Consider the following 13,301-nt stretch of genomic DNA (forward strand, 5'->3'; position numbering starts at 1 on the left):
GACACGGAATCAATTGTAAAACATTTCCTTTCTTTGAAAGCCTTTGTGAACAGATTGTTCAGAGACAACAAATGAAAGAGGGGGTGGGAATCTTTGTTTATAAAAATGTAAAATGTGGAAAGTTTTGGTGTGACTGTGACAACTGTAACAAGGCAGCATCAGGAAGTTTTTTATTTTGTAACATACAATAATATAAGTATATATGGCTTATCAACTATTAGACATTGAATGCAAAAATATTTATGCTAGGAAACAGTCTTTTTGTATGTTTATCCACCAAATGGTACTTCAGGAACCTACATGCTTCCCACTCTGAATGGCCCTATCTACACTAGCCTTTAAACTGGTCTTTTCTATATTAGATTTATTTCTCTTAAAATTTCCCACCATTGCCACCCACAGATAAGCTGCAATGGTGCTAGAAGTGGAGAAAGCACTGATGTACCCGGTCACTCAGAGCAGGGTTGGACAAAGCACTGATTGGCAGTTGGTGTTTCAATCTATACTGGCACTCCCACTATTGCCACCAGGGGTAGCAATGCAGAAGTGGGAATTTTTAAGAGAAAAGGTATTGCATAGGTACAGTCAAGTTCTGCTGTGGTTCCGGTTTGGCCACCCAGTGTAATTACAGACTAAAACGCATGTTTTACATAGTTCTGACACTGTTTGGTCCTGTCCATACAGGATGGACAAATCATGTTAGAAACAAATGTAGATGAAGATGTATTTTAACAGTTTCAACATGGTTTTTTAGTTGGGTTGGATATCCTACCCTTTCCCCAGCATGAGTGGGTCAAAGGCTCTATGTAAGGGTGGTGTCAACATTGCAAAAAAGTGTTAATAGAATAATAGAATATTAGGGTTGAAAGAGAGCTCAGGAGATCATCTAGTCCAATCCCCTGCTCAAAGTGTTAACATGGATGAGCTAAGGGTAGTAAAGACATGGCAACTCATCTTTGAAGCTCAAGTTCAGCCTCAGGCTGCCATATATATTTGAACTTGAGCTGCTAAATAGAGTTAAAAACTGAGTTGCCATGACTTCACTGCTATTTTAACCTTTTAGCTAACACAGATTAGCTGCCTTTTTTTTTTTTTTTTTTTTTTTTTTTTTGCATTGTAGACATACCCTAAAAGTGATCCTTCCTCTGGCAAAAGAGGGCTGGGTGCAATTCCTCCTTGAGTCCATCGACTCCATGGTGTGCCATCGATAACTGTACATACTAAAGATCAGTGTACCCTCCCAGGTTTATAACTTTGATTTCCCAATAATAATGCAAACATTTTCTACAGCAGACCTAGGCCAGCAGAGCTGATCGTAAAGTTACTCCATGTGTGAATTTGTTGATGCAGAAGATAATCTTGCCTGAATCTATCACCTTTACAGTATGGGTCAAATGGGGTTAGAAGTAAAATTCCCAACTAACCATGCTCAGGCTAATAGAAAATTGGCCACTACAGTGTGCCCCAGTTCTCTAATGCATGGAGGTTGGAAATTCATTGCTATAATTGCAGTCACAACCTTAACACTCATGACATGAATGGAATTTGACTTCTCATGTGTAGCAGAATTTACTAGCATTTTATTTGTCTAATTGATCTAAGTCTGCTGCCAGCCTTTTCCCAAGTTTTAATGTTTTCAGCTGTGAATGAAAGTAGAGGCAGTATTAACATAGTAAAAGTCTGTCTGCCTTAGCACAAATATTCTCTAGTACCTTGTGAATCTACCACATTTAATGGATGCTGCACATCCGTTTCTTGTACATGTATATAGGCTAAAAGCTGACAATTATTAGCAATTTACTGATTACATCATGCTACAGAACCTGGCATTACTCAAAGCAGTTGGGGTTTAAAATTTGGAGAACTAAAAAGAGGGGTGGGTTGGAGAAATCACATACCATAGTTCTGTTTTTAATAGCATATAACGCGTATAATAAATAGCAGGCCACTGAATAACAGGCCTATAATTCCAGCTAGAGGTTCTGGTGGAACCCCAGAGCCAAGGGAATAAATCTGTACTGTACTAAATTATGCTGAGTTTCTAGTAGCCGAGGGGTAGCCGTGTTAGTCTGTATCCACAAAAACAACACGGAGTCTGGTGGCACCTTAAAAACTAACAGATTTATTTGGGCATAAGCTTTCGTGGGTAAAAAAACCCCCACTTCTTCTAGTCTTTAAGGTGCGACCAGACTTAGGGTAACCAGATGTCCCAATTTTATATGGACAGTCCCGATTTTGGGGGCTTTTTCTTATATAGGCACCTATTGCCACTCCCATCCTGAATTTTTACACTTTCTATCTGGTCACCCTAACCAGACTCCTCATTGTTTACATAATTCTCACAGAACTCTAAGTTGTGATGATAACACAAAGAGAAAAACAAAGCAAAAAAAGCAGTGGGAAAGAAAATAACATCTGTCTTGCTCTAGAGGGACATTTTGTCATCTTTATATTTTTAGGTTTGTGAGTTTTAAACATTCTTGCATGTGCTATTTTTTTATCTCATGGAATTTCCATTCTTAAATTTAGATATCAGATCTTATGCTGCTGTACCAGAGAAAACATTCACAGAATCAGGAGCAGGTTTTCAAAGCTACCTATGGGATTTGACTCTGGGACTCTCCTTGATTTTGATGGTAGCTACACAAATATAACCAGGCACACTGTTTGGAATATGTGCCTCTTGGTGCCCAGTGACGTTTTTTAAAAAAAAAAAAATCTTAAGTATAAATTGAATTGATCAGTCACCTGAAGTTTGCTTATTGTGATATACAAAAACTTTTTAAATGGGGATGTTGAACTCGTTCAGTGGAGAGGGCTGAATTATGGTTTTCTTTAGGGTCCATAAACCAGAGTTACGAGTTTCTGCCATATGATATCTGCAGTCCACAGCAACACTTTCACTATGTCAGTGGACTTTTGCATAAAAATCGAGGGTAGAATATTGGACCCAGAACCAGGGATAAGGAAGCCCAGTGCAACTTCATCTCCCTTCCAGGAAGTTCCACCTGTGTCTGGCAGAATTTTAATCCCTGAGAAACAAGGAGGGAACAGATGACACCGTAGAGCTCCACTGCTTGGAACAGAGCATTTTGCTGGGACTCAGGAGCACAGCTGCATCCACATCCCTAAGCTCAGTTATTGTCTCAGGCTGTCTTTCTTAAGACTCAGTAAAACAGCACTGCATTGTGCCAGATGTTCAGAAAGTTTTATTGCTTGGCAAACCTAATTCTTTGAAGTTTAATTTTTCAATAAAAAATTAAATTCTTTAGAATCTTAACTTGTCATGAAGGCTAGGATAATAAATCACAAGCACTTAGATCCCACATTAATGAGCATGATGTCACTGAGCACCGACCTGCACAAACCACCACAGAAAATCAAGCTGTCTTGGAATTTTATATCTGTGCTCTGACAGGCCTTTCCTTTTTCATCCAAAGGAGAAGTGGTATGTAATGTGTAATGACGGTGAGGTAAATGATAATTCACCTTATCTGACTAAAACTGATACCCACCTATCTTTTTTCTTCCAGAGTGAATTAGATGTATCCTTTCCAGTATCACCACCAATCCATTTGTCATTTTCTGTATGCCTGTTCTTACTGCCTTCTAGTACTACTTGGCAGACATTCAAGATAAAGCAGTACCATGTTATGATTTAACAAATTAATATTGCAGTTAGAGTAAGTAGCACACTCCTGGGGTCCAGCAGCAAAGGCGGCAGCTGCTAATGAGGAACCTTCTATTTAAAATCTCAGTAGCAATATAAAGACAATACTGGTGTGGAGCAATTTTTTTCTGAAGGTAACTTGTTAAATGAGATGCAGGGCTTAGTTACCAAGAACAACTGTATAATCATGTTTGGATACAGAGAAGGGAGACGGGTTATTTTTTGGTTTGCTTTTTTGTTTCACTATTTTTTATCAATTTAACTTTCTTTGTTATTGGCAAGGTATTTATCACCATAGTGCCTTCGGCCACATTAGAAAAAGGTTACCACTATTACAGGATTAAACATAGACGATGATCCTGCTTCTATAGAAGTCAGTGGGAGTTTTGCTGTTGCCATCAATGGGAACAGGAGTATGCCCTTGATGGGGAATCTTGGGTATCGATCATGACAGCAGCAATGATTGAAATGACATGGTCTTTGCACACACTTAACCACCCTCCACTCAACTACTCAGAATGTTACTTAGATGCCTTATTCAAGGAGTAATATATAGCTAAAATATAGAAACATTTTTGTTATGTTATTTTTTGTTATTTTTCTTACACTTCTTTACTAAGGCAGCAAAAGGCATCATATATAGTTTTTTCCTAAAACTTCTTAAAAGCATGTCCATCTACACATAAGCTAGGGAACTTCACTGGAACTCTCTGGTTCATCTAGTAGCATTAAAAAAAATAGTACACTGTCTGTGTTGCATTCATGGAACATAAATTAACACCAGGAAAGTTCCCCCAAATTGAAACCAAAGACTGGTGGATGAAATATCTGCCTTATGGGATCCTGTTTTCATAAGGGGAGTCTTGAGGTCCACAGACAATTGTGCACTTACATTTTTGTATGTACTTAAACATGTGCTTATTTAAGTACTTTGCTGAGGAGAGATGGACTTAATTATGTGTATAAGTGCTTTGAGTTGGGGACTAAGCGTACAATTTGGGTAATTATACATACAAATGGCTACTTATGCCCCAATATGGCTATATTTTGTATATGTATTTATCCAAATTTGAACACGAAATCATTTAGGGTGGTGCCATCCCTGTGAATACTAAGTGCCTTTTGTCAGAATTTTCACACTGAGGAATTTTCTGACTAATGCATGGATAAGATTAATCAGATTTTTACACACACTCTCTCTCTCTCTCTCTCTCTCTGTTGGCACAGTTAGTAGCTGAGAGATTGGCACCTGGCAACCTGCTGCATGCATTACTTAACAGGGTGTGTGATTACACAGTTTAGGGGAACTCTGGTGTAAACTGAAGATGATTTTCAATACTGGTTCAGTGTGCTGAGATCCTGTGCTAGCCCTTTAACCCATTTCACCTCTCTCAGAGACCCCATGAGAAAATCATTTTCAGCAATGAGTCAAATCTCCAATTGTAAACCAGCCTAATAGACTTGCCTGTAAATTTGAAGAGGGGTTTATGGAATTTAGGGAGCATATAAATTATCTTATTTGATAATATTAAGAAAAGGTTCTCAAATCTTGCTAGTACAACTATACTAGGCCAAATTCAAAGTCTGGTGTATCTCCACTGATGTATTAGGCCTCTTATCTTTAATTTTGTAGTACACCAGTACACTCTTTTTGGAGGGGAGCAGTTTTATTTTAAAACATTTTCCCTACAAGCTAAAAAATTCCTGTCTCATTTAGAGAAAGGAAGAACCTTTGTGGGCTAGAGTGTATAGAAAACACTAAAAGCAAATTCCTCAGTATGCTGAGTGAAGTGTGAACATGTGCCTATATAAGTGGTGGTGATGGTGATGTGAACCATTCAGATTAGCATTTATTTTTTATAGCAATTTAAATAGCAGATAAATAGAGAACAGTGTAACATTTGGACTACACGTGTCTTAGTTGTTATTGCAGCGCAAACTATTCCATCAAAATGCCATTTGTAGCATGTAAAATAACAGTCACGGCCTGGGAACAAATCATTTCTGTTGCCAAGTAGCCTGAGCTGACTCCAGTTTTATTCAAAATATCTGATGAAGAAATACAATGTGAATGTCTGTAGCAGCAAACACGTATGCAAGATATATCGTGTTAATAGACTGGGCATCCGGCTAGAGCCTGTGATGATTTCCTGTCTCTATGGTAACACTGATGTATACAAATCCACATGAATTTGGTTTTAAAAGTGATCATGTCTACTTAATGTTGAAAACAAGATGATAATAAAGAACTGACGATAACATGATCCAACAAACATTTTAAAATTGCAAAGAAAAATAATCAGAATGGTGATTACCACATATTCCAAATTCACTAAGAGCTCTCCTTTCCATGAGGTGCTAAGTACCCACACCCTTCCATTGAAGGCATTGTTTGATTGAGTCCCTAACTCCAAGCAATCTATATATTGGTATAATAGCTACATATGAAAGAAAATGGCAGCACCAATCTGCAGTGTAGAACTCTATAGCTGAGACACATACATTATCCTATATTGCAAAAGCACATTATTAGTAAATGCTGGGAAGTCCTGCTAAATTATCATATTAAAATGTAAAGCATACATTAAAGGTACATTAAGGTTACACATTTAAAATCAAATTTAAAAAAAAAATCAGGAAAAGCAAAGTGACGTTTCCATTCGCAGCGTTAATGCTGTCAGACTGCCCGTTTTATATAACAATGGGAACAATAGCACACTTTATTTGCATCTTATAGAATAGCAGGTTTGGAAGGGACCTCAGGAGGTCATCTAGTCCAACCCCCAGCTCAAAGCAGGGCGAATCCCCAATTTTTGCCCCAGATCCCTAAATGGCCCCCTCAAGGATTGAACTCACAACCATGAGTTTAGCAGGCCAATGCTCAAACCACTGAGCTGTCCCTCCCCCGCATCTCTTCCTGCAGTTTTAACGATTTAAAATTTGGGGCAAAGAATTAAGTAATCCAATTTAGTACTTGTAATTATTCTTAAATATTGCGAAAGCCCCACAATCTATAAAAGACTCTACCCCAGTCTGAAAAAAGGCAAGTTGCAGTTCCTTAGATGTAACCTTCATCCAGGGAAATCGGCCTTGATGGAAGCATGTATCTTGTATCTCTGCCAGATTCTACAGTCTGTCTATACCCATTTATCCTGCTGTTCCTTAGCCCCAATTGCTCTCAAACCCACTCTACATCTTTGAAAAAAGGGGTCAAGGACCAAGAAAACCCAAACTAAGTGCAAAAAAATTCCCAATAAATTAGCAAACCCACAATTAAATACTAATACTATTTAGAGCACCTAACTATGTTGTTACAGCAATCCCAGCTAAAAGAAGATATGCAACAATCCATAGGAAACCACTATCCTCCAATCTGAACACAAGCAATAACTCCAGTTTCCAAGTCTCTGTAGAGATTATATATTGCAAGAGAACTTAATTCCTGGTCCTAACTAAAAGCCTGTATGTGTCACACAAATCTGCCCTCCAGCCTCTTAACCAATCAACTACTGTAAGGGAATGGATGTAAAAATCCTGCTGTTTCTGCTACAAAGAACAATATACACTTTACTCTAGGCCAAAAAAACTATGTGAAAGCAAAAGAACCTTCCAAGTTAATGCTAAGGTTTAAGTTGTTTACTGCCCCAAAAGTGTTATCATATTTAATAATGTAAACTTAACAGGAAAAGTCAGTGTAACTTTCATTAAAAGCAAAGGGCGGGATCCAAGCTTTTCCTACCAAATTTAAAATAAGACAAGTTAAGAGGCAGGCTGTATGAACATATATTTAGTCATATTTTTACCAGCATTTTCCATCAAATTAATGTTTTAATATATTCTCCAAGGCCACATTCCTGAAAACATTTATGTGTGTGCCTGCTTAACTTTAAGCACAAGTAACACAATTGCTGATTTCCATGGGGGTTACTCATGTGCCTAAACTTTTGTGCAAGTAAGTGGTTGCAAGATCGCAGCTTTAAACATATTGCACATAGCAACAATGAAAACTATTGGCACTAGTCAATTAAAGGGTGATATTTTAGACAACCACTTTATTTTATTAAGTTCTGAGTAGCCATTTGTTTTGAGAGCAACTTTTATATGTAAAGAGTCTAGATAATGGTTAAGACAAGTTTCCACTTTTAGTCTGGGAATTAGTCATTCTGCACATAATTAAGAATCCATATGAAGCAAAGATCATGATATTTCCAGAACTATATTTTAAATATGTTTTTAAAACAACTGCTACCAGATGTGCTGATGGACCATTTAAATGGACAACAGTGTTAATACCATTAATAATTAAATGTTTCTGTTTAGCGAGTTAATATCTCTGATTTTTTATACACAGAACCAGAGCTTAAATGGGTTGAATTTTATTAAGCTCTTAAACAGCTGCAGTTCAGATGGCGTAGAAGCCACTTTCTGGCTGTGATGAGTCACTACAAGGATTAAGAAAGTGACAATTGAAAGTGTTATCACAGCAGTTTGGTGTAGACTAGATGCTGTTATGTGTAGGAGTTGTTAAAATTAAGAAAAGTTGGTTTTCTACAGTTTAAATTGACAGAACAAGCTTTGTTCTGAACCAGATACTAGCCTGTGAAAAAAACAGATGTTTATGTTCAGGTTTCTGTCTGGATCCCCAGAGAACCAAGAGTCTGGAGACCAATTTCCTGAGTTAAGAAAATCATTGAGTCCCATTGTGATTAGCCTACTGTTTATGTCTGGGACAACTGAAAAACACTGATATAGGGAATTTCCCAGCTGAATCCATCAGACACTTTAATGTCCACCAAAGTAGCAGTTTCAAACTTTAAGTTTGGGCAATTTTAAGTAATCAGGAGGAAAATTATAATGTTACAGTGTTGGTTCAATGAATAGTTCAGGCTCAATGTTTATAAGTATATACTTGAATTTACACTGTAAAAGAATTGGATAAAATGGAAACCTAGTAGTATTAATTTCAAATAATTATCACAATAAGAGAGAAGTCCTCTCCAGGATCATGATGTATTGAACCAGCTAAAGGCTCTCCCACCAGACTTTCACCTTGACTGTGATCAGTCAGTTTTCAACCCTCCATCCAGAATGTATAATCCGAGGAGGAGCCAACTGTTAGTGCTCTAACATCAGGATCAGACAAATGTTCTGGAATTTACAAGTACAGTCAGTCTCCTACTTAATAGCAGAGATGTAATGATTTTAATATAGCCTCCTGAGGCAGAGATGTTCAGGAAGCATAAAGTGCTTTCAGTGACTGAAATTTCCAGGCCAGTAGATAGTCCAGAAGTTACTTAATAAGAATGATCATTCGTAATGATAAAGTCAAGTAGTGAGATGTTAGAGGATTATAGGGGTGGGATTCACAAGGGGGACTTGAGCACTTCAGTGCCTAACATTTAGGTGCCTTGGCGCCTAGTAGAATTCGCAATCCTGAGCGAGGTGACCAGACTCCCTGCACAACGCCTGGGAAGTTAGGCACCTACGAATGGGATCCACAAAAGCCAACACATTGAGCAGGGAGGTACCTACGCTAGCCAGTAGGAAATGCGGTGGAGTGGGGCCACTCAAAAGGAGTTAGAGGCCAGATTCACACAGGTGTTTAGGCACCTAACTTCCTTTGAAATCAGTGTAAGTTAGGAGCCTGTGGATCTGGGCCTAGGTACGTAAGTATGGGCTGGGAGGAGGCACCTCCCTCCACTTGGGATTCAGAGCCAGGAACCCTCTCCTGGAGTTAGGTGCTGAGGTCAAGTCAGCCATTTGTCAAGAAAAACTGAGGAGCAGGAGTCTCCCTCCCCACCACCAACCACCTTTAGCCCAGTGGTTTAGGGTACTCACCCAGGATGTGGAGACCAGGAATCAAATTCCCACTCTGCCTGATATAATGCAGGGACTTGAATTTGGGGTTTTGAGAGTGGCAGTGGTGCCTAAATGATAGACATAAGCACCTAAAGTAGCAATTAGGTGCTTCAGTCCCCCTTGTGAATCCCAGCAAAAATAGTGAATCTAACTTGTGGTTGAAAATGAATGGCCATGAAGGAAATCTATGTTGTACATCAGTTACTTAGAGGCAAATTGTCTGTCACCTAAGTACTCAAGCTGTGGTCTGCAGATCACTTGCTAGTGTTCCTGGGAAACCTGGCTGCTCATAAGATACTGGCTTCTCCTCATTGCCAATTTAGACCACGTGCACCCATTCCCCTATCTTCAAATCAAAGAAAACCCTCAGATACTTTAAATGGTGCCACCTTGTGAAGGAGAAAATATTCTCTTTGATAAATACATTTGCACCGCATCTTGATGCGCCAGAATTCAAAGCCAGATGGCAAGCATATCTGCTTATTTCGCTGTTGCTGCATGGTTAAGTGATGGGGGTAGAGGGAAAGCAAGATCATTTATTGTACTTATTTCATTTTAGTATGTGTGCCATAAATACTCATGAATAGGATTAGAAAGTGCCACTATTGCAAGGTAACTTTTACAAGGGATTAATTTATGTGCAGTTTTACTAATAGGGCTTATGCCAGGTACAAGAAGAAGAAAGGAAGAGAGTAGGTCCTCTGTAGAGGCAGCTCTCCAAGTCACACCCTGCACAGCACCTAGAGACCAACCTTAATATGTATCTACATACTTGGCATGGTCTTTTCTTCAACATGCAGGCTAGCAGCGTTGGCAAATTTGTATAATTTTTGGTGGTGCCCAGAATGGGTTCAAGTCCCAACTCCCCCCCCCACACACACACACACCTGCCTAAGGCTCTGGGAGGGAGTTTGGGTGTGGGAGGAGGTTTGGGGTGCAGGCTCTGGGCAAAAGTTTGCGGGAGGGAGGGATGTGCGAGGGGGAGTTTGGGTGCTGGATGTGGGGCTTGGGGCTGGGCCAGGGATGAGGAGTTTGGGGTGCAGCAGGCAGGCTGCCCCAGGGTTGGGGGGAGCAGAAAGGAGAACTCCCCCCAGCCCTCCCCACCAGCAGCAGCAAGTTGCGGGGGAGCCCTCCCCAACACGACACACACCCAAGCCCCTCCCCCAAGCTGCTGCTCAGGAGATCCAGCCAAGATAAGCCCCGCACCCTCAGAGTACCTCGCTACCATGCACCTCCTTCCCCTGCAGGTGCAGCAGCTGCCTCAGCCTGCCCGCAGCACCGCTCCCTTGTTGCCAGCGGCAGCGCAGCATGGAGCTGCGGGGGACAGCCATCCGCTGCTCAGGGTAGGCGGGGACGCTCCAGGGTGGCAGGTGGGCTCCCAGGGCCCATACAACTCACCTCCCCTACAGGCTAGGATACATGGAACTCAGCATATATATCGACCTATAATTTATTATGAGTGCTTCAGATCAGCACATTATGGCCCAGATCCCCAAAGGTATTTAGGCTCCTAACTTCCATTGAAATCAGAGAGCTTTATTTATATGTTAAAATTAACAAAATTTCCCCTTCTCCCCAGGTTTTTTAAGTCTTTGAATGCATAGCTGCAGTCTTACTAATACAAGACTTTTACACAGACGTTTATGCGCAATAGAGCAGGAACATCACTGGAAGTGGCCCTTTAGTAAAGGCTAAGCTAGATTTAGATGTCAAAGTACACACCTTGCCCAGCCTTTCCCCACACTAGTTGATCTGGTAGATTTACTTTCTACTCTTGCTGCAGGATTCATCCAAAGGTTGGATGATTTACACCCTGTTGTGTGGGTCTCTTGCCAAGCAGGAGGGGGGCTGCTGGTATGGAAGAGCTAGGAAGATGATAGACAGATGTCCCCACAGTGGCCTGGGTACAGTCAGAATGAAATGTCTAAGTGTGTGTATAGAAGGATGTAACAGCAGAGGACCGGCATCATGAGACTTGCAGGAAAGGAGAAATGAGCCAAGATTGCTCATTGTCTAAAGCTGAATGTTTGCCAGGAGCAGCATGGGAAAATAAGGTGGGAACAGAATTGCAAAGGAAGCTTGGAGATTTACCAGAATCAAGGTGTGCAATCTCTCTGGAATGGTAGCTGCTAGCCAAATTCAGGCCACAGGTGAGACAACTGCTGGTGGAATGAGGGCTGAGTAGCTGTGGAATGTTGCCTCACAGGGCGGGGCTAGCATGTTACAGGTGGAAAGATTGACACCACTTCACTCCCTGTAACAAAAATGTGCCTCTAGCCATTAAGTATATTTTAGCTTTTTTAAAATGCTAACTTAAAAGGGAAAGTCAATGCCATTAATTTTGAAACAAGCTGAAATTTCTTCTCTAACGCTATCTGTGACCGAACCTGCTACAAGGCACCTGGGGTTTGGAAAATCAGGGGGTAATACAAACACTTTCAGAAATTAATCACTGATCTCACTCTGATGTGTGTTATTTTCAGGAAGGGTAATCCAGAGAAACTGGTCTAGAGAGTGTGAGTTCTCCTTCCTGTACCTGGTTTCACTTGGGATATTTTCCCTGTTAAATTTTTGGATCTAGGAGCTCTGTGTGTGGGTCTTGCTATTTTAAAGATTGGATGGGTTTTTCCCATGAGAGTTCTGTCAGACAGTGTAAATGACTTGGCTTTGGTACAAAGTTAAAATTTAAAAAGTTTGTAGTGGCATTTTAGGACTATTCATGGAAGCTCTGTAGATTAATATCTGAATTTAATAGGCCCTCCTTCCTACACGTACAGCATTGCATCACAGTAGTGATGCTGAATGGGAACTTAAGAATGGCTAATTCTGTTTTCCATAAATTTCCAAATTATTGTACTCATGCTGTAACTGTTTCCACACTAAAATATTCCTTGCAAGGTAGTGACATTCTTTGAAAAGTATCATATGGAGAGCCAGCTACAACAACTTCTGTAGCCTGCAAGCTGCATAGGCTAAATTAAATGCAGAGGTCCAGATTTTAAAGGTATGTAGGTGTTGCTCCACTCGCCTGCAAGACCTAAGTGATTTAGGGCTAATCTACATTTCTTAGCGTATGCACAATGTGCCTCAAGTGGCACATGACCAGGATTAATCACCGAATTTTGTCTGCTTGGATCATTAGTTTCCCTGGCCTGGGACTGGTAGTGATGGGGAGTGTGATGTGAATGCTGATCCACGCCCCTGGTCCACACTGAAAAGTTACATAAGCATAGCTACATCGCTGTGGGGGTGTGAAAAATCCACACCCCCAGAGAGACTACGTCATTGTCATTATGCCAACGTAATCCCCACTGTAGGTAGTGCCAGGTAGACAGAAGAATTCTTCCATTGTCCTAGGTACTGCCTCTAGGGGAGGTGAATTAACCACAGCAGCAGCAGCATTCCTCCAATCACTGTAGAGTGTCTTCACTGAAGCACTACAGCTGTGCTGCTGTAGCATTTTTAGTATAGACATACCCTAAGTAGCTTTGAAAACTTGGGCCAGAACGAGTACACAGACAGTGGAGTTCCACTAGTGTGAATGCAGAGTAATAGAACTAAATCTGACCACCTGTCTTTCTGAGGTCATGCCATACTATCAAACAACATTCATGGCAAGCAAGTTCCAGGAGGCAGTAGTGAAGGTGCAAAAAACCAAACCAAACAAAAAAAACCACCATCCCCAAACTGTTGAAAGATGTGTTTGCAAATTGGAATGTGAAGTTTCTTTCTGGCTCCACTGCAATAAACAGAATCCCCAACATACAGCCAA

The 13,301-nt window shown here is 40.5% G+C and overlaps 1 protein-coding gene across 6 annotated transcripts in view; it reads left to right on the forward strand.

Annotated features, from left to right (window-relative positions):
* AP4S1 (adaptor related protein complex 4 subunit sigma 1) overlaps window positions 1-13,301 on the forward strand; it is a 36,970-nt gene that overhangs the window by 21,050 nt on the left and 2,619 nt on the right. For 3 of the 6 annotated variants that reach the window (XM_073348951.1, XM_073348950.1, XM_073348955.1), the window contains one exon: window positions 3,534-3,545. The exons of 1 other annotated variant lie outside the window; for it this stretch is intronic. In XM_073348951.1, the coding sequence (XP_073205052.1) occupies window positions 3,534-3,545 (12 nt within the window). 2 more of the 6 variants (XM_073348953.1, XM_073348956.1) reach the window with 1 other exon arrangement.

This window comes from Lepidochelys kempii, chromosome 6 (assembly GCF_965140265.1).
Source record: "Lepidochelys kempii isolate rLepKem1 chromosome 6, rLepKem1.hap2, whole genome shotgun sequence".
Taxonomy (NCBI): Eukaryota; Metazoa; Chordata; order Testudines; family Cheloniidae; genus Lepidochelys; species Lepidochelys kempii.